The sequence below is a fragment of the Oncorhynchus mykiss genome, chromosome 6, assembly GCF_057628025.1.
Source record: "Oncorhynchus mykiss isolate SJ-2025 chromosome 6, ASM5762802v1, whole genome shotgun sequence".
NCBI lineage: Eukaryota > Metazoa > Chordata > Actinopteri > Salmoniformes > Salmonidae > Oncorhynchus > Oncorhynchus mykiss.
The window spans coordinates 44,469,118-44,489,594 of NC_143027.1; the positions used below are offsets into that span (position 1 = coordinate 44,469,118).

Here is a 20,477-nt window from a genome sequence, read left to right on the forward strand (position 1 = left end):
ATGCCTTGCACCCATGAGTGTGAAAGCCCTGCTCGTATCACAACAAAACAATCAAATTTAAACTTAATCTAACTTCACAACAAAAGTCTGGCTAAACTTTAAACTGTTTTACCATTGAGCACCACATTGAAAGCATGTGTTCAACTTAGTTTTTCTTTTCATTTTTTGGGGATCCAATTAGATGACCAATAATCGGTCGGGACGATATTTATGGCCGTATTAGCCTATCGGCCCTTGAGTATTGGCGCAGCTGATCTCCCCTTTATAGTGCCAGCGCACTTGCCTCGTGTGAAACTCCTGCAGAACTCCTCCGGAGCAACTCATTGCTAGTTAGCCTGTCCTCGAGGAACCTCTGGGCTGCTTGCCCAGCTACCCACTCATGATGAATATAAATGTAGCACACTTTAATAATGCCCCATAGAATGTAGAAAGTATTAATTAATTTACTGTTTGGCAGTGTTGTACTCGAGTCCAGTCTCGAGACAACATATTGAGTGTCTCGGTCTTGTCTGTGTCGGATACATTTGTACTCAATCTTGACTCTGTCTCGGACAGTGAGTAAAAATCTCAATCAGCTTCCATTTAATCAGCGCATAAAACCACTTACCAGGCCAAATATATACTCTCCTTTCTTGAAACATTATCTTAACAGCCTTTATATCTATTATACACGTTAGCGCAGTGGCGAACCTACAGGCCTTCATGTTCTTGATTCTGAAGACAGCAACTAATACCAGCGAACTCATGTAGGAGTGCTTTTTATAAAACGCAAAGGGCCAGTGGTGTAGTTGAGGCTATACGCAGGTACAGTGCCTTGCGAAAGTATTCGGCCCCCTTGAACTTTGCGACCTTTTGCCACATTTCAGGCTTCAAACAGAAAGATATAAAACTGTATTTTTTTGTGAAGAATCAACAACAAGTGGGACACAATCATGAAGTGGAACGACATTTATTGGATATTTCAAACTTTTTTAACAAATCAAAAACTGAAAAATTGGGCGTGCAAAATTATTCAGCCCCCTTAAGTTAATACTTTGTAGCGCCACCTTTTGCTGCGATTACAGCTGTAAGTCGCTTGGGGTATGTCTCTATCAGTTTTGCACATCGAGAGACTGAAATTTTTTCCCATTCCTCCTTGCAAAACAGCTCGAGCTCAGTGAGGTTGGATGGAGAGCATTTGTGAACAGCAGTTTTCAGTTCTTTCCACAGATTCTCGATTGGATTCAGGTCTGGACTTTGACTTGCCCATTCTAACACCTGGATATGTTTATTTTTGAACCATTCCATTGTAGATTTTGCTTTATGTTTTGGATCATTGTCTTGTTGGAAGACAAATCTCCGTCCCAGTCTCAGGTCTTTTGCAGACTCCATCAGGTTTTCTTCCAGAATGGTCCTGTATTTGTCTCCATCCATCTTCCCATCAATTTGAACCATCTTCCCTGTCCCTGCTGAAGAAAAGCAGGCCCAAACCATGATGCTGCCACCACCATGTTTGACAGTGGGGATGGTGTGTTCAGCTGTGTTGCTTTTACGCCAAACATAACGTTTTGCATTGTTGCCAAAAAGTTCAATTTTGGTTTCATCTGACCAGAGCACCTTCTTCCACATGTTTGGTGTGTCTCCCAGGAGGCTTGTGGCAAACTTTAAACGACACTTTTTATGGATATCTTTAAGAAATGGCTTTCTTCTTGCCACTCTTCCATAAAGGCCAGATTTGTGCAATATACGACTGATTGTTGTCCTATGGACAGAGTCTCCCACCTCAGCTGTAGATCTCTGCAGTTCATCCAGAGTGATCATGGGCCTCTTGGTTGCATCTCTGATCAGTCTTCTCCTTGTATGAGCTGAAAGTTTAGAGGGACGGCCAGGTCTTGGTAGATTTGCAGTGGTCTGATACTCCTTCCATTTCAATATTATCGCTTGCACAGTGCTCCTTGGGATGTTTAAAGCTTGGGAAATCTTTTTGTATCCAAATCCGGCTTTAAACTTCTTCACAACAGTATCTCGGACCTGCCTGGTGTGTTCCTTGTTCTTCATGATGCTCTCTGCGCTTTTAACGGACCTCTGAGACTATCACAGTGCAGGTGCATTGATACGGAGACTTGATTACACACAGGTGGATTGTATTTATCATCATTAGTCATTTATGTCAACATTGGATCATTCAGAGATCCTCACTGAACTTCTGGAGAGAGTTTGCTGCACTGAAAGTAAAGGGGCTGAATAATTTTGCACGGCCAATATTTCAGTTTTTGATTTGTTAAAAAAGTTTGAAATATCCAATAAATGTCGTTCCACTTCATGATTGTGTCCCACTTGTTGTTGATTCTTCACAAAAAAATACAGTTTTATATCTTTCTGTTTGAAGCCTGAAATGTGGCAAAAGGTCGCAAAGTTCAAGGGGGCCGAATACTTTCGCAAGGCACTGTATAAACCGTATATACCCACTTTTTTTTTTTCATTGGTTTTGTTTTGAATGAAAATCTGGAAAATCTATAGGGGTTTTCAAAAAAAAGGAAAACACTGAAATCCTTCGCTGGGCGGGCCGCTTGGGAACTTTTTGTTAATTTGAGTATACCCACTTCTCCAGGCACCACTACATATGGGCGATGGAAAGATAGCAGTCACACACAACATGATGATAAAGGACAAGCAGTCCATAAACTCTGACATAATAAGCCAGTAGCTCCCAATTGTAATGCAAAAACAACCATTCCAAAAAACATTTCTGAAATACTAACACAGAAATACTATACATTTTGAACTCTTATGGTGATTTGACTAAATTGCAAGCGCAGTCTTGAATTGGACGCATTTTTCTGGTCACGGACCCCTTGTCCCCCTCCGGTCTTCACTCAGACTCGATTTAGGTGATCTCGAACACAACACTGCTGTTAGGCAAAACAATGTCCATACAGGCTGCAGCACTTCACAAAGCAACATACTGGTAGCTTGCTTGCTAGGTTAACAAAATTCAGCATTCATAAAGCTAACTTTGATTGTTATGACGCTAACATCAGTTCACTACCCTAAAACTGATAGCTAATAATGCTAAATATACTAATTTCAAAGCTGATTATCCACAACTTTCCCTTGCTGAGCCAAAATGCCTGGCTACAAGATTAACAAGTGGTGTCTTTTCTCTTTCACAGAAGTGACTTAGTTTTCCTCTAAAGTGTTGATCAGTAGGCCTAACATGGTCCCAAATTAAAAGGAACACCGATTATTTGTTATCTGTAGCCCCATAGACTGAAATAAGCCAAAACGACCTCAATAACTCACTGCATTGAATATGAATTCACCTGTATTGTGAGTAGGCCTATGCCACCTTGATTTACCCAGTTTATCATGAGATTTACCAATATGTTGTTACATTGTTTAAAAAAAAGTCAAAATGGGTTGTATTATTGATTTATTATTGCAACCAAAATTGGTTGTATTATTGATTTGTTAATGCATACATGTCTGTCTCTGGAAAAATGTACCATCAAAATGTTTCAATATAATTATATTTATTATCATCATAAAATATCTGCCATTGGCCCCCTTGTCCCCAAAAATCAGTACCTGTCATTAAAACCTGTTGTGACTAGGGGGCAGTATTTTCATTTTTGGAAAAATAACGTACCCAAAGTAAACAGGATATTTTGTCAGGACAAGATGCTAGAATATGCATATAATTGACAGCTTAGGATAGAAAACACTCTAAAGTTTCCAAAACTGTAAAAATATTGTCTGTGAGAATAACAGAACTGATATTGCAGGCGAAAGCCTGAGAAAAATCCAATCCGGAAGTGCCTCCTGTTTTGAAAGCTCTGCATTCCAATGCGTCCCTATTGAGCAGTGAATGGGCTATTAACCAGATTACTTTTTCTACGTATTCCCCAAGGTGTCTACAGCATTGTGACGTAGTTTACGCATTTGTGTTGAAGAATACCCGTAAGCGGCTACATTGTGTAAGTGGTCACCTGATGGCTCTCAGAGTGATTCTCGCGTAAAATACAGAGGTAGCCATTTTTTCAATCGGTCCTACTGAAAAAACAATTGTCCCGGTGGATATATTATCGAATAGATATTTGAAAAACACCTTGAGGATTGATATTAAACAACGTTTGCCATGTTTCTGTCGATATTATGCAGCTAATTTGGAATATTTTTCGGCGTTTTCGTGACCGCAATTTCCGGACGATTTCTCAGCCAAATTTGAAGAACAAACGGACCTATTTCGCCTACAAAAATAATATTTTTGGAAAAAAGGAACATTGGCTATCTAACTGGGAGTCTCGTGAGTGAAAACATCCGAAGCTCATCAAAGGTAAACGATTTAATTTGATTGCTTTTCTGATTTTCGTGACCAAGTTACCTGCTGCTAGCTGGACATAATGCTATGCTAGGCTATCGATAAACTTACACAAATGCTTGTCTTGCTTTGGCTGTAAAGCATATTTTGAAAATCTGAGATGACAGGGTGATTTAACAAAAGGCTAAGCTGTGTCTCTCAATATATTTCACTTGTGATTTTCATGAATAGGAATATTTTCTAGTAATATTTATGTCCGTTGCGTTATGCTAATTAGTGTCAGTCGATGATTACGCTCCCAGATCCGGGATGGGGTGTCACTAGAGGTTAAAAACCCATATTGGTTGTTCTCTACATCCAATGCACATCTTGTGCTATTTTTCACCCAAAGAAAATAAATTCAAGTTGAGAAACATTTTATTTTACTTTACAATTTTGTAATTTATAGCAGACGCTCTTATCCAGAGTAGTGAGTGCATACATTTTCATACTGGTTCCCCATGGGAATTGAACCCACAACTCCGGCATTGCAAGGGCCATTCTCTACCAACTGAGGCACACACATCCATTTGACTCACCTCCTCTCTGACTCATCAGCCATCTTGAGGGCCATCATCTCCGCCTCCAGCATCTTCTGCTCCATCATTCTCCTCTCCTCCTCTGAGCGGATGGCTGTCATCTTGATACGCTGCATTTCGGCCTCGGCCTCACTAGCCTTCTGGGACAGCAGCGTCGCTTCCTCCTCAGCTATCTGGGCCTTCTCAGCCAGGAGATCTGCTGTCTCCTCAGAACGAAGCTAGAGAGGGGGACAGAAACAGACATAACATGTTCATAGAAGTTAATAAACATTTGTAAAGCAGTTTAGCCTCCTCCTCAGCTGGTCTGCTGTCTCCCCACTATGCAGCTACATAGAGGGATGGAAAGAGACAAGGCCTTCATAAGCATTTCATATACAGTTCACAAACATTCATAAAGCAGCTACGTTGGCCTGCTGTCTCATCTGAAAGCAGTAAGAGGGAGGGAGGGAGGGAGGGTAAGAGAGTAAGACACACAAATCATTAACCTTCTGTTGAATCTGACAATTAATCTTAATGGTTGTACAGTCGTCTCAAATAAAACTGTGAAGGACCTCGGCGTTACTCTGGACCCTGATCTCTCTTTTCAAGAACATATCAAGAACAGCTTTTTTCCATCTACGTAACATTGCAAAAATCAGAAACTTTCTGTCCAAAAATGATGCAGAAAAATTAATCCATGCTTTTGTCACTTCTAGGTTAGACTACTGCAATGCTCGACTTTCCGGCTACCCGGATAAAGCACAAAATAAACTTCAGTTAGTGCTAAATACGGCTGCTAGAATCTGACTAGAACCCAAAAAATGTATCAAATTACTCCAGTGCTAGCCTCTCTACACTGGCTTCCTGTCAAAGCAAGGGCTGATTTCAAGGTTTTACTGCTAACCTACAAAGCATTACATGGGCTTGCTCCTACCTATCTCTCTGATTTGGTCCTGCCGTACATACCTACACGTACGCTACGATCACAAGACGCAGGCCTCCTAATTGTCCCTAGAATTTCTAAGCAAACAGCTGGAGGCAGGGCTTTCTCCTATAGAGCTCCATTTTTATGGAACGGTCTGCCTACCCATGTCAGAGACGCAAACTCGGTCTCAACCTTTAAGTGTTTACTGAAGACTCATCTCTTCAGTGGGTCATATGATTGAGTGTACTCTGGCCCAGGAGTGGGAAGGTGAACGGAAAGGCTCTGGAGCAACGAACCGCCCTTGCTGTCTCTGCCTGGCCGGTTCCCCTCTTTCCACTGGGATTCTCTGCCTCTAACCCTATTACAGGGGCTGAGTCACTGGCTTACTGGGGCTCTCTCATGCCGTCCCTGGAAGGGGTGCGTCACCTGAGTGGGTTGATTCACTGATGTGGTCATCCTGTCTGGGTTGGCGCCCCCCCCCCCCCCCCCTTGGATTGTGCCGTGGCGGAGGTCTTTGTGGGCTATACTCAGCCTTGTCTCAGAATGGTAAGTTGGTGGTTGAAGACATCCCTCTAGTGGTGTGGGGGCTGTGCTTTGGGAAAGTGGGTGGGGTTATATCCTTCCTGTTTGGCCCTGTCCGGGGGTGTCCTCGGATGGGGCCACAGTGTCTCCTGACCCCTCCTATCTCAGCCTCCAGTATTTATGCTGCAGTAGTTTATGTGTCAGGGGGGCTAGGGTCAGTTTGTTATATCTGGAGTACTTCTCCTGTCCTATTCGGTGTCCTGTGTGAATCTAAGTGTGCGTTCTCTAATTCTCTCCTTCTCTCTTTCTTTCTCTCTCTCGGAGGACCGGAGCCCTAGGACCATGCCCCAGGACTACCTGACATGATGACTCCTTGCTGTCCCCAGTCCACCTGACCGTGCTGCTGCTCCAGTTTCAACTGTTCTGCCTTATTATTATTCGACCATGCTGGTCATTTATGAACATTTGAACATCTTGGCCATGTTCTGTTATAATCTCCACCCGGCACAGCCAGAAGAGGACTGGCCACCCCACATAGCCTGGTTCCTCTCTAGGTTTCTTCCTAGGTTTTGGCCTTTCTAGGGAGTTTTTCCTAGCCACCGTGCATCTACACCTGCATTGCTTGCTGTTTGGGGATTTAGGCTGGGTTTCTGTACAGCACTTTGAGATATCAGCTGATGTACGAAGGGCTATATAAATAAATTTGATTTGATTTGATGTTGTGCCATAGCAGAACGATTACAAAAACTACATTATTTTGATTAACAATCTTTAAGCATCAGGACCCAAAATTCCTGGGTAAACCATCCCCTTTCCAAGTAAAACATCTATTTATATATGAGATGTGTCTGGGTCTAGGAACACCCCACTAGGTTTAAAAAAAGAAACACCCCACTGTTCTTACCAGAGCGTCATTGGCCATGTGGGCTTCATCCTGTAGCTGTATCAGTCTCCTTTCCAGATCGTCCCTGGCTCTCTCTGCCACCTCTCTCAGGTGCTTCTCCCTCTCTAACCGCTGCCTCTCCACCTAGACACAGACAGAGAGAGGCGGGGGCGTGAGCAGGTTACAGGTTTGACCGAGAGGGACATAGTCAGGATCACAAAGAAACAGAGGACAAAGGTAATGAGGAACAATGGGGACAAAAGCTGCAGCTGTAAGGGCAGAAAGAGGAGCACAGAGACTCTAGGGGTGGTAAACCACCATGTCTCTTCCAACGACTCAGCCTCCATTGCTCATACCCGTTTCCTGGCCCTCTCCTCTCGAGCCTGGGCCTTCATCTGTTGCACCTCTAGAGAGTCCACCCTCCTCCTCCGCAAGAACAGGTTATGGTTCCCCATGCACAGCTGCAGGATCTAGAGAGGAACAATTAGGTGAGTTTAAGTACACTTCAAGGTCCAATGCAGCCATTTTCATCTCAATATCAAATAATTTCTGGGTAACAACAAAGTACCTTACTGTGATCGTTTTGAATAAAAAAATAAAAATAAATGTTTTAAATGCTTCTTAGCAAAAATACATTTCTCAAGCAAGAGAGTGGCATGGGTGGGGATGGGGAAACTGAAAACTGTCTGTTATTGGCAGAGAGGTTGGGAACTCTTTCGTATTGGTCTATTAACTAATTTGAGGTCACCAGGCAGGCCAAAGCTAAATCCCAACAAAACAGGCTGATATTTCAGGCCGTCAGCTCTTACACTAAAAGGGCAGTATCAAAATTTTCAGAATGTCATAGTATTATTCCAACCCTTATAGTGTGGAAATATAAACTGAGTGTACAAAGCATTATGAACACCTTCCTAATATTGAGTTGCACCCTGCCTTTTGCCCTCAGAACAGCCTCAATTCATCAGGGCATGGACTCTACAAGGTGTCATAAGCGTTTAACAGGGATGCTGGCCCATATTGACTCCAACGCCTCCCACAAGTTGGCTGGATATCAAGTTGGCTGGATATCCTTTGGGTGGTGGATCATTCTTGATACACACAAGAAACTGTTGAGCGTGAAACTCAGCAGCGTTGCAGTTCTTGACACGAACTAGTGCACCTCACACCTACTACCATACCCTGTTAAAAGGCACTTAAATATTTTGGCTTGCCAAATCACCCTCAATGGCACAAATACACAATCCATGTCTCAAGGCTTAAAAATACTACCCTTCATCTACACTGATTGAAGTGTATTTAACATGTGACATCAATAAGGGATAGACTGACCAGGTGAATACAGGTGAAAGCTATGTCATGGAAAGAGTTTTGTACATTCAGTGTAGAAAAGACAGGAAATCAAGTTTCAAAATCAAGCACTGGGCCTTTAAAAGCAAGAATCTAGCTCTCACATAATACAGTCAACAACAACAAAAAAGCATGTTTCGTTGTCATCACTGTACTCACCAACTTGTTAACCTTCAACTTGGAGGAGTTGAACTTGAACACGTCTGTTTTCTTGTCCAGAGGCTTTATGGCAAACTTAATCAGAAAGACGTCAAGACACATTAAAACCTCAAAGTAAGAAGTTACACAAACTTTAAAAACAGACTTGTTCGATTCAGGGTTGGGGTCAATTCCGTTTGAATTCAGTCAACTCAGAAAGTAAACTACATTAAAATTTGAATTTCTGTTTAATTCCTGAGTTGACTGGATTGAAATGGAACTGATCCCAATCCTGCTCCAATTTCAGAGGCTGTAGGAGTAACGATCCAGTACCTCTCTGTCGCTGTAGGAGATGTTGCGAATCTCATTCCAGGGGAAGGAACATTTGGGGGTTAACTTGTTGTCTGGATCGTAGATATGTAGACCCAAGGCATCCACTCCGAGCAGGAGATCTGTTCCCTTCTTGTTCTGGGGGAAATAAAAGAACAGAGGGACGAATGAAGAAAGCGAGGATGAAGCAAAGAAAGTTACCCACACACCCTATTTTTATGTATCCTTTTATTTAACTAGGCAAGTCAGTTAAGAACAAATGACTTACAATGACCCTAATAAAGAACATTTAATTCCATGTAATTTATTTAACCAGGATAGTCCAAATCAGTGACTTAGTAACACTTTCCAGTATTTTCCTGGAAGTTTTGGGTGGTGAATGAGAAGAGGAAACAAAGCCCTCAGTACAGTGACTTGCGAAAGTATTCGGCCCCCTTGAACTTTGCGACCTTTTGCCACATTTCAGGCTTCAAACATAAAGATATAAAACTGTATTTTTTTGTGAAGAATCAACAACAAGTGGGACACAATCATGAAGTGGAACGACATTTATTGGATATTTCAAACTTTTTTAACAAATCAAAAACTGAAAAATTGGGCATGCAAAATTATTCAGCCCCCTTAAGTTAATACTTTGTAGCGCCACCTTTTGCTGCGATTACAGCTGTAAGTCGCTTGGGGTATGTCTCTATCAGTTTTGCACAACGAGATACTTTTTTTCCCATTCCTCCTTGCAAAACAGCTCGAGCTCAGTGAGGTTGGATGGAGAGCATTTGTGAACAGCAGTTTTCAGTTCTTTCCACAGATTCTCGATTGGATTCAGGTCTGGACTTTGACTTGGCCATTCTAACACCTTGATATGTTTATTTTTGAACCATTCCATTGTAGATTTTGCTTTATGGTTTGGATCATTGTCTTGTTGGAAGACAAATCTCCGTCCCAGTCTCAGGTCTTTTGCAGACTCCATCAGGTTTTCTTCCAGAATGGTCCTGTATTTGGCTCCATCCATCTTCCCATCAATTTGAACCATCTTCCCTGTCCCTGCTGAAGAAAAGCAGGCCCAAACCATGATGCTGCCACCACCATGTTTGACAGTGGGGATGGTGTGTTCAGCTGTGTTGCTTTTACGCCAAACATAACGTTTTGCATTGTTGCCAAAAAGTTCAATTTTGGTTTCATCTGACCAGAGCACCTTCTTCCACATGTTTGGTGTGTCTCCCAGGTGGCTTGTGGCAAACTTTAAACAACACTTTTTATGGATATCTTTAAGAAATGGCTTTCTTCTTGCCACTCTTCCATAAAGGCCAGATTTGTGCAATATACGACTGATTGTTGTCCTATGGACAGAGTCTCCCACCTCAGCTGTAGATCTCTGCAGTTCATCCAGAGTGATCATGGGCCTCTTGGCTGCATCTCTGATCAGTCTTCTCCTTGTATGAGCTGAAAGTTTAGAGGGACGGCCAGGTCTTGGTAGATTTGCAGTGGTCTGATACTCCTTCCATTTCAATATTATTGCTTGCACAGTGCTCCTTGGGATGTTTAAAGCTTGGGAAATCTTTTTGTATCCAAATCCGGCTTTAAACTTCTTCACAACAGTATCTCGGACTTGCCTGGTGTGTTCCTTGTTCTTCATGATGCTCTCTGCGCTTTTAACGGACCTCTGAGACTATCACAGTGCAGGTGCATTTATACGGAGACTTGATTACACACAGGTGGATTGTATTTATCATCATTAGTCATTTAGGTCAACATTGGATCATTCAGAGATCCCCACTAAACTTCTGGAGAGAGTTTGCTGCACTGAAAGTAAAGGGGCTGAATAATTTTGCACGCCCAATTTTTCAGTTTTTGATTTGTTAAAAAAGTTTGAAATATCCAATAAATGTCGTTCCACTTCATGATTGTGTCCCACTTGTTGTTGATTCTTCACAAAAAAATACAGTTTTATATCTTTGTGTTTGAAGCCTGAAATGTGGCAAAAGGTCGCAAAGTTCAAGGGGGCCGAATACTTTCGCAAGGCACTGTAGCTGTGAGATTACCAGACTTCTCTATTGTGTTTGTCTTTCTGACAGACAATTCATTACTCTCCTTTACGCTAATAAATACCAGCGGCGTTACAAAGTAGTGCTCTTTGTTGCCTGCTCTACCATGTGTTTGATGCCATTCCAATCGCTCCGTTCCAGCTATTATTATGAGCTGTCCTCCCCTCAGGAGACTCCACTGCTGGCAACTCAATTAATTATAGAGCTGGGCAATATGGAAAAAAATCCAGATTGCAATAAATTGATGCAATAACGATAAATAGAATGATGTGTTTAGGGCTGACCCCAATTAGTCGACTGGTCGATTGTTTGATCGTTAGTCTGTTAGTCGACCGAGATTGTATTACTGCTCAACACACTATATGTGTGTATTTATTTGTGCTCATCTCAGTGAACTAATCCATTGTGGAGGCCTAGACTAAAAGCCGATTTATGCTTGATCCGAAAATTCGGCTCAATTGCAGAGTCTCGAGAAGCCAAATCGAACTCCGTACCGCATCGCCACGAGACTCCCAAATTTTGTAACAACTCTGTATAGCTCCACATTGACATGATTGGTTGACGGTAGAAACACAAACTCACTTCCTTGACCACAGCTCTGCACTGCTCAACGAAGCGCAAGAAGTACGAATGCCCTGACTTCTGCTAAGGCCATATCACCATAAAAGCTCCATGGCCAATGCAGACGTCGGATTGACCATGCACTCAGATGCACAATGCCCTTCTTACTCCAGAATGCTCTCTCTCCCGCCAATTTGTGCACATAAATTGTTTCATAACTTCATTGTGTTAATTGTGTTTGATTGTTAGTGTATATCAATTCCCAGTAGTACATTTACCGTTAATTCCTAATCTACAATGTTTGTTACTATGGTTACAGTCATTTCTGTTAATGCATTCAATATTATTCCAGACTTCCCGTTATCATTGTCAGAGTGGACACATTGTTTGCAGAGTGCACAACCTATGCTAAACTTCTGAGAAACAAGCTTATTTCATCCCATTTATGCTGCTCGATCATCCTATTTTTCCAACTTAATTGAGGAGAATAAGAACCTAAATGTATTTTTGATACTGTCGCAAAGCTAGCAAAAAAGCAGCATTCCCGGAGAGAGGATGGCTTTCACTTTAGCTGTGATAAATTTGTGAACTTTGACGAAAAGATCATGATCATTAGAAAGCAAATTACAGACTCCTCTTAAATCCTCGTATTTCTCCAAAGCTCAGTTGTCCTGAGCCTGCACAACATTGCCAGGACCTAGAATCAAGGGAGACACTCAAGTTTTTTAGTACTATATCCCTTGACACATTGATGAAAATAATCATGGCCTCTAAACCTTCAAGCTGCATACTGGACCCTATTCCAACGAAACTACTGAACGAGCTGCTTCCTGTGCTTGGCCCTCCTATGTCAAACATAATAAATGGCTCCATATACACCGGATGTGTACCAAACTCACTAAAAGTGGCAGTAATAAAGCGTCTCTTGAAAAAGCCAAACCTTAACCCAGAAAATATAAAAAACTATCTCCCATTCCTCTGAAAGTTTTGAAAAAGCTGTTGCACGGCAACTCACTGCCTTCCTGAAGACAAACAATGTATATGAAATGCTTCGGTCTGGTTTTAGACCCCATCATAGCAGTGAGACTGCACACGTGAAGGTGGTAAATTACCTTTAAATGGCGTCAGACCAAGGCTCTGCATTTGTCCTCATGCTCCTAGACCTTAGTGCTGCTTTTGATACCATCGATCACCACATTCTTATGTAGAGATTGGAAACCCAAACTGGTCTACACGGACAAATTCTGGCCTGGTTTAGATCTTATCGATTGGAAAGATATGTTTGTCCTCTGACAAATCAACTGTAAATGTCAAGTGTTCCTCAAGGTTCCGTTTAAGGACCACTAGTGTTTTCACTATATATTTTACCTCTTGGTGATGTCATTCGGAAACATAATGTTAACTTTCACTGCCATGCGGACGATACACAGCAGTACATTTCAATGAAACAAGGTGAAGCCCCAAAATTGCCCCTCCCTGGAAGCCTGTGTTTCATACATAAGTGGATGGCGGTAAATGTTTTACTTTTAAACTTGGACAAAACAGAGATGCTAAGAAACAAAGAGATCTTCTGTTGGATCTGACAATCTTGATGGTTGTACATTCGTCTCAAATAAAACTGAAGGACCTCTGCGTTACTCTGGACCCTAATCTCTCTTTTGATGAACATATCAAGACTGTTTCAAGGACAGCTTTTCCGCATCTACGTAACATTGCAAAAATCAGGAACTTTGTCCAAAAATTGTCCAAAAATTATGCAGAAAAAATTATCCATGCTTTTGTCACTTCTAGGTTAGACTACTGCAATGTTCTACTTTCTGGCTACCCAGATAAAGCACTAAATAAACTTCAGTTGGTGCTAAACACTGCTGCTAGAATCTTGACTAGCACCAAAAAATGTGATCATATTACTCCAGTGCTAGCCTCTACACTGACTTCCTGTTAAGGCTAGGGCTGATTAAGGTTTTACTGCTAACCTAAGAAGCATTACATGGAAGTTCTCCTACCTATCCTTCCGATTTGTAGTGTGGTGGTTGAAGATATCCCTTTAGTGGTGTGGGGTTGTGCTTTGGCAAAGTGGGTGGGGTTATATCCTGCCTGTTTGGCCCTGTCCGGGGGTATTGTCAGATGGGGCCACAGTTTCTTGACCCCTCCGGTCAGCCCCCAGTATTTATGCTGCAATAATTTGTGTCGGGGGCTAGGGTCAGTCTGTTATATCTGGAGTATTTATCCTGTCTTATCCGGTGGCCTGTGTGAATTTAAGTATGCTCCCTCTCTCTTTTTCTCAGAGGACCTGAGCCCTAGGACCATGCGTCAGGACTACCTGGCCTGATGACTCCTTGTTGTCCCCAGTTCACTTGGTTGTGTTTCAACTGTTCTGCCTGCGGCTATGAAACCCTGACCTGTTCACCGGACATGCTACCTTGTCCCGGACCTGCTGTTTTCGACAGTCTCTCTCTCTACCGCACCTGCTGTCTCTAACTCTGAATGATCGGCTATGAAAAGCCAACTGACATTCACTCCTGAGGTTGCACCCTCTACAACCACTGATTATTATTATCCAACCATGCTGGTCATATATGAACGTTTGAACATCTTGGCCATGTACTGTTATTCCTCACAATCAAATGCCGACCTCATTATCTGCCAAGGGAATTATCTTCGATCATAATCACAGTAGTGTATATTCCTCCCCAAGCAGACACAGACGGCCCCGAAAGAACTTAATTCGACTCAATGTAAACTGGAAACCACATATCCTGAGGCTGCATGTATTGTAGCTGGGGATTTTAACAAGGACAATCTGAAAACAAGGCTCCCTAAATTCTATCAGCATATCGATTGCTCTACCCGTGCTGACAAAACCATGGATCACTGGATCATGGATCACTCCTTTCGGAAAAGCTGACCACGACTCCATTTTGTTGCTCCCAGCCTTTAGACAAAAACTAAAACAGGAAGCACCCGCGCTCAGGTCTGTTCAAAGCTGGTCTGACCAATCGGATTCCACGCTTCAAGATTACTTCGATCACGTGAACTGGGATATTTTCCGGATAGCGTCGAACAACAACATGGCTGAATACGCTGATTCGGTGAGCGAGTATATTAGCAAGTGCATCGGTGATGTTGTACCCACAGCATCTATTAAAACCTTCCCCAATCAGAAACCGTGGATTGATGGCAGCATTCACGTAAAACTGAAAGGGCCAACCACTGCTTTTAATCAGGGCAAGGTGACCGGAAACATGACCGAATATAAACAGTGTAGCTAATCCCTCCACAAGGCAATCAAACAAGCTATAGCTTCAGTATAGAGACAAAGTAGAGTCGCAATTCAACGGCTCAGACACGAGAGGTATGTGGCAGTGTCTACAGTCAATCACGGACTACAAAAGAAAAACCAGCCCTGTCGCGGACCACGATGTCTTGCTCCCAGACAGACTAAAGAATATCTTTGCTCGCTTTGAGGACAATACAGTGCCACTGACACCGCCCGCTACCAAAAGTTGCGGGCTCTGCTTCACTGCAGCCAACGTGAGTGAAACATTTAAACGTGTTAACCCTCGCAAGGATGCAGGCCCAGACGGCATTCCCAGCCGCGTCCTCAGAGCATGCGCAGACCAGCTGGCTGGTGTGTTTATGGACATATTCAATCAATCCTTATCCCAGTCTGCTGTTCCCACATGCTTCAAAAGGGCCACCATTGTTCCTGTTCCCAAGAAAGCTAAGGTAACTGAGCTAAATGACTACCACCCTGTGGCACTCACTTCCATCATCATGAAGTGCTTTGAGAGACAAGTCAAGGACCATATCACCTCCACCCTACCTGACACCCTAGACCCACTCCAATTTGCTTACCGCCCCAATAGGTCCACAGACGACGCAATCACAATCACACTGCCCTAACCCATCTGGACAAGAGGAATACCTATATAAGAATGCTGTTCATCGATTACAGCTCAGCATTTAACACCATAGTACCCTCCAAACTCGTCATTAAGCTCGAGACCCTGGGTCTCAACCCCGCCCTGTGCAACTCGATCCTGGACTTCCGGACGGGCCGCCCCCAGGTGGTGAGCGTAGGTAACAACATCTCCACCCTGTTGATCCTCAACACAGGCCCCACAAGGGTGTGTTCTCAGCCCTCTACTGTACTCCCTGTTCACCCACGACTGCGTGGCCATGCACGCCTCCAACTCAATCATCAAGTTTGCAGACGACACTACAGTGGTAGGCTTGATTACCAACAACGAAGAGACGGCCTACAAGGAGGAGGTGAGGGCCCTCGGAGTGTGGTGTCAGGAAAATAACCTCACACTCAATGTCAACAAAACGAAGGAGATGATCGTGGACTTCAGGAAACAGCAGAGAGAGCAGCCCCCTATCCACATCGACGGGACAGTAGTGGAGAAGGTGGAAAGCTTTAAGTTCCTCGGCGTACACATCACAGACAAACTGAAATGGTCCACGCACACAGACAGCGTGGTGAAGAAGGCGCAGCATCGCCTCTTCAAGGCTGAAGAAATTCAGTCACCAAAAACACTCACAAACTTTTACAGATGCACAATTGAGAGCATCCTGTTGGGCTGTATCACCGACTGGTACGGCAACTTCTCTGCCCACAACCATAAGGCTCTCCAGAGGGTAGTGAGGTCTGCGCAACGCATCACCTGGGAACGAACTACCTGCCCTCCAGGACACCTACAGCACCCAATGTCACAGGAAGGCCAAAAAGATCATCAAGGACAACAACCACCCGAGCCACTGCCTGTTCACCCTGCTATCATCCAGAAAGCGAGGTCAGTACAGGTGCATCAAAGCGGGGACCGAGGGACTGAAAAACAGCTTCTATCTCAAGGCCATCAGACTGTTAAACAGCCATCACTAACATTCAGTGGCTGCTGCCAACATACTGACTCAACTCTAGCCACTTTGATAATGGAAAAATTTATGTAATAAATGTATCACTAGCCACTTTAAACAATGCCACTTTATATAATGTTTACACATACATACATACATACATACATACATACATACATACATACATACATACATACATACATACATACATACATACATACATACATACATACATACATACACATATATATATATATATATATACATACATACATATATTACTCATCGTATATAGGACTTGTAACCAAAAGGTTGCAAGATCGAATCCCCGAGCTGACAAATCTGTCGTTCTACCCCTGAACAAGGCAGGCACTGTTCCTAGGCTGTCATTGAAAATAAGAATTTGTTCTTAACGGACTTGCCTAGTTAAATAATATGATTTGATCTCCACCCAGCACAGCCAGAAGAGGACTCCCCTCAGAGCCTGGTTCCTGCCTTACTAGGGAGTTTTTCCTAGCCACCGTGCTTCAACATGCATTGTTTGGGGTTTTAGGCTGGGTTTCTGTACAGCACTTTGTGACATCAGCTCATGTAAGGAGGGCTTTAAATACATTTGATTGATGAGTTCTCAATTTAGTCATTGTTTTTTGTTTGGAGCACTCCTGTCAATGTTGAATAGTTATTATTTGTTGGCTTTATGTAGGCTATTTTTACATAGTTGGCAAAGGCAATAGAATTTACTTTGTAGGTTTGTATCGTTTGTATCGTTTGTATCGTTTATTTAGATATAATTTTAATTAACCACATGACAATGATAGATATAAAGACGTTACTTTAAATTAAACTGTTTCATGAAAATGTGTATATGAAAACCACAATTGGCACGCAGATCGGTAGAAATGGTAAGATAAATTGGCATTCCACATAAATTGGCATTCCACATGAGTAGCCTATTACCGGCAACTTCAGGAGAATAGTTAAGTCAAGTTAAGGTTTTTTCCTTCTGGTTATCTAGATCTCTGGCAACCTCAAGGCATTTATCTTATTTCATCAAACTGTAAACTTTAAGCTGACGACTTTTAGTCGACCAAGATTTTTTTTTTGTCGGGGAAAACCCTAATAAGTTTAAAGGATAATCATTTTTTTAAATTATAAACTACTACTTCTAGTTTGACGGTTGTAGACATCAAATTGTCTCATTAACAATCACCCATATTAGCAAACTTATTTAATTTCAAAGGCTACTCATCATAATGAACAATATCAGCAAAATGCCTGCGATAAGTGTCGATAATTTTCAGTTTATCTTCCCAGCTCTCTAATTCAGTACTCTGATAAATACAAGGTACCGTTCATCTTAACCTACATGAATTACTCATGTTGAGAAAGTTTGATGTGGTACTTAGAATGCCTCGGTCTTTTAGAGTAGACATTGATCACTGCAGTAGGCTATATTATCTCACTTCAAGAGAGAAATTGATTCCATATTAAATGGGATAATCGACCCCCAGAAATAAAAATGATGATACTCCTGTCAATTTGATGAAAGCCTATGTACTATTAGTGGGTAAAATACAAAAGATCGCCAAATCAACCACTAAATGGTGTCTGGAACACATCCATCAGTTTATCGTCATGACAAAGTATATATTTTTCTTAGATGTGCTCAATCTAAACAGTGTATGCATTTATTCAACTTAGTTTCTCCTTCAAGTACCATCTAGCAATGCACCATCTAGCAATGCACCCTGTGTGTCTGTGGGAAACATGGGAAAGGGCCCCTCTCGCCATAGCAACATACTGCAATCGCTCTGGTCAGAGCAAACTGCAAGTAGAACTCTGATAGACTCCTAAATTGATAGTGCAGTTTGTTTAAGCGATTTTATAGCTAGCTTGCAACACTGAACAAAAATATAAATGCAACATGTAAACTGCTGGTCCCGTGTTTCAGTAAAATCTTTGAAATTGTTTGCATGTTACGTTTCTACACTGCAAAAAAATTGAAAATACAACAATTTCAAAGATTTTACTGAGTTACAGTTCATATAAGGAAATCAGTCAATTTAAATAAATTAATGAGGCCCTAATCTATGGATTTCACATGAATGGGAACACAGATATGCGTGCTTCAACATCTGCATTGCTCACTGTTTGGGGTTTCAGGCTGGGTTTCTGTATAGCACTTTCTGACATTGGCTGATGTAAAAAGGACTTTATAAATACATTTGATTGATTTATCTGTTGGTCACATACCTTAAAAAAAATAAGTAGGGGCATGGATCAGAAAACTAATCAGAATCTGGTGTGACTACCATTTGCCTCATGCATCTCCTTCACAGAGTTGATCAGGCTGTTGATTGTGGCCTGTGGATTGTTGTCCCATTCCTCTTCAATGGCTGCGAAGTTGCTGGATATTGGCAGGAACTGGAACACACTGTCGTACGCATCGATCCAAACATGCTCAATGAGTGACATGTCTGGTGAGTATGCAGGCCATGGAAGAACAGACATTTTCAGCTCCCAGGAATTGAGTACAGATCTTCACAACATGGTATCCGTGCGTTATCATGCTTAAACATGAGGTGATGGCGGTGGATGAATGGCACGACAATAGGCCTCAGTATTTCATCACGGTATCTCTATTGTCAGGTCAAGACCTTGGTGACTACAAGCACGTAGATGAGCTTCCCTGAGACGGTTTCTGACAGTTTGTGCAGACATTCTTCAGTTGTGCAAACCCACAGTTTAATCAAGTGGCTGCTTTCAGACATTCCGGCAGGTGAAGAAACCGGATATGGAGGTCCTGGGCTGGTATGGTTACATGTGGTCTGCGATTGTAAGACAGGTTGGATGTAATTCTCTAAAAACGACATTGGAGGTGGCTTACGGTAGAGAAATTCACATTATTCGCTGGCAACGGCTCTGGTGGACATTCCAGCAGTCAGCATGCCAATTGCACGTTCCCTCAGAACTTGAGACATCTGTGGCAACATGTGTGTGACAAAATGCACATTTCAGAGTGGTGTTTTATTGTCCCCAGCACAAGGTGCACCTGTGTAAAGATCATGTTTAATCAGCTTCTTGATATGCCACACCTGTCAGGTGGATGGATTATCTTGGCAAAGGAGAAATGCTCACTAACTGGGATGTAAACAAATTTGTACAACAAAAATGTAAGACACATTTTAAAATTTCTGGCTCTTATTTTTACTCATGACATTTATATTTATATTTTTGTTCAGTGTACTTCATATACTGATATTGACTGGTATTATTGTGTGTAACTACATTTGCTAGCTAGCTAGCAAGCCCAAATAGAGCATTGCATTGTGGGTTTTGTAGTAGACTTGAGCTACAACAGATTTCCACATGTTGCTACCAACCTTGTTATAATGACAAAATTAAACATCCCCACATTTTTTCCCCCAAAGTGTAATTTAACACTGTTTGGGGTGGATTATCCCTTTAAAGAACATCATGATGAAGTAGTAATACTGCAGTAAACCATGGTTACTTTTCATATTAGTCACTCATGACAGACTGTTAGATTTGGTTCTCGGTGCTGAGATTACTTTTATAAAGCTTAAATCAATCCCACTATATTAGGATCCAGATATTTTATACTACAACCTCCTGAAGTACAAATTTATATAGGATTCAACTTTCATCTTATTTCTTCATTTGAGGATAATAGCTTTTTATTGGCTTACTGATGGATGAATCATCCAGGATGATGTTGATCATAACTTTCCATGAGCTTAACGCTTCTAACGTTTCTATGGGCTTATTGTATGGGCTTAACACCTCTCTTTGATTGGAAACAAGCAGAAAAGGTTCAGGCTCACCCTGATGGGAAAGTAATTGATGCCGTACATCTCCAGGTCCTGAGCTATTTTTAAGTACTCCATCTCAGCATCTTCCCTGTGTCAGGAGAAGAGAAGACGAGATCAGAACATCATGTGTCAATGAGAGAGAGACCTCTTTCTAACTCATGCATCATCACGTGTAA

The 20,477-nt window shown here is 42.1% G+C and overlaps 1 protein-coding gene across 2 annotated transcripts in view; it reads right to left on the reverse strand.

Moving 5' to 3' along the window:
• The window catches only part of nf2a (NF2, moesin-ezrin-radixin like (MERLIN) tumor suppressor a), a 79,124-nt gene that overhangs the window by 40,191 nt on the left and 18,456 nt on the right, over positions 1-20,477 (reverse strand). For both annotated transcript variants that reach the window (XM_021606583.3, XM_021606584.3), the window contains 6 exons: positions 20,314-20,389; positions 9,006-9,140; positions 8,694-8,768; positions 7,544-7,657; positions 7,209-7,331; positions 4,879-5,096 (listed from right to left, as the gene is read on the reverse strand). In XM_021606583.3, the coding sequence (XP_021462258.3) occupies positions 4,879-5,096; positions 7,209-7,331; positions 7,544-7,657; positions 8,694-8,768; positions 9,006-9,140; positions 20,314-20,389 (741 nt within the window). The remainder of the gene's footprint in view (positions 1-4,878; positions 5,097-7,208; positions 7,332-7,543; positions 7,658-8,693; positions 8,769-9,005; positions 9,141-20,313; positions 20,390-20,477) is intronic.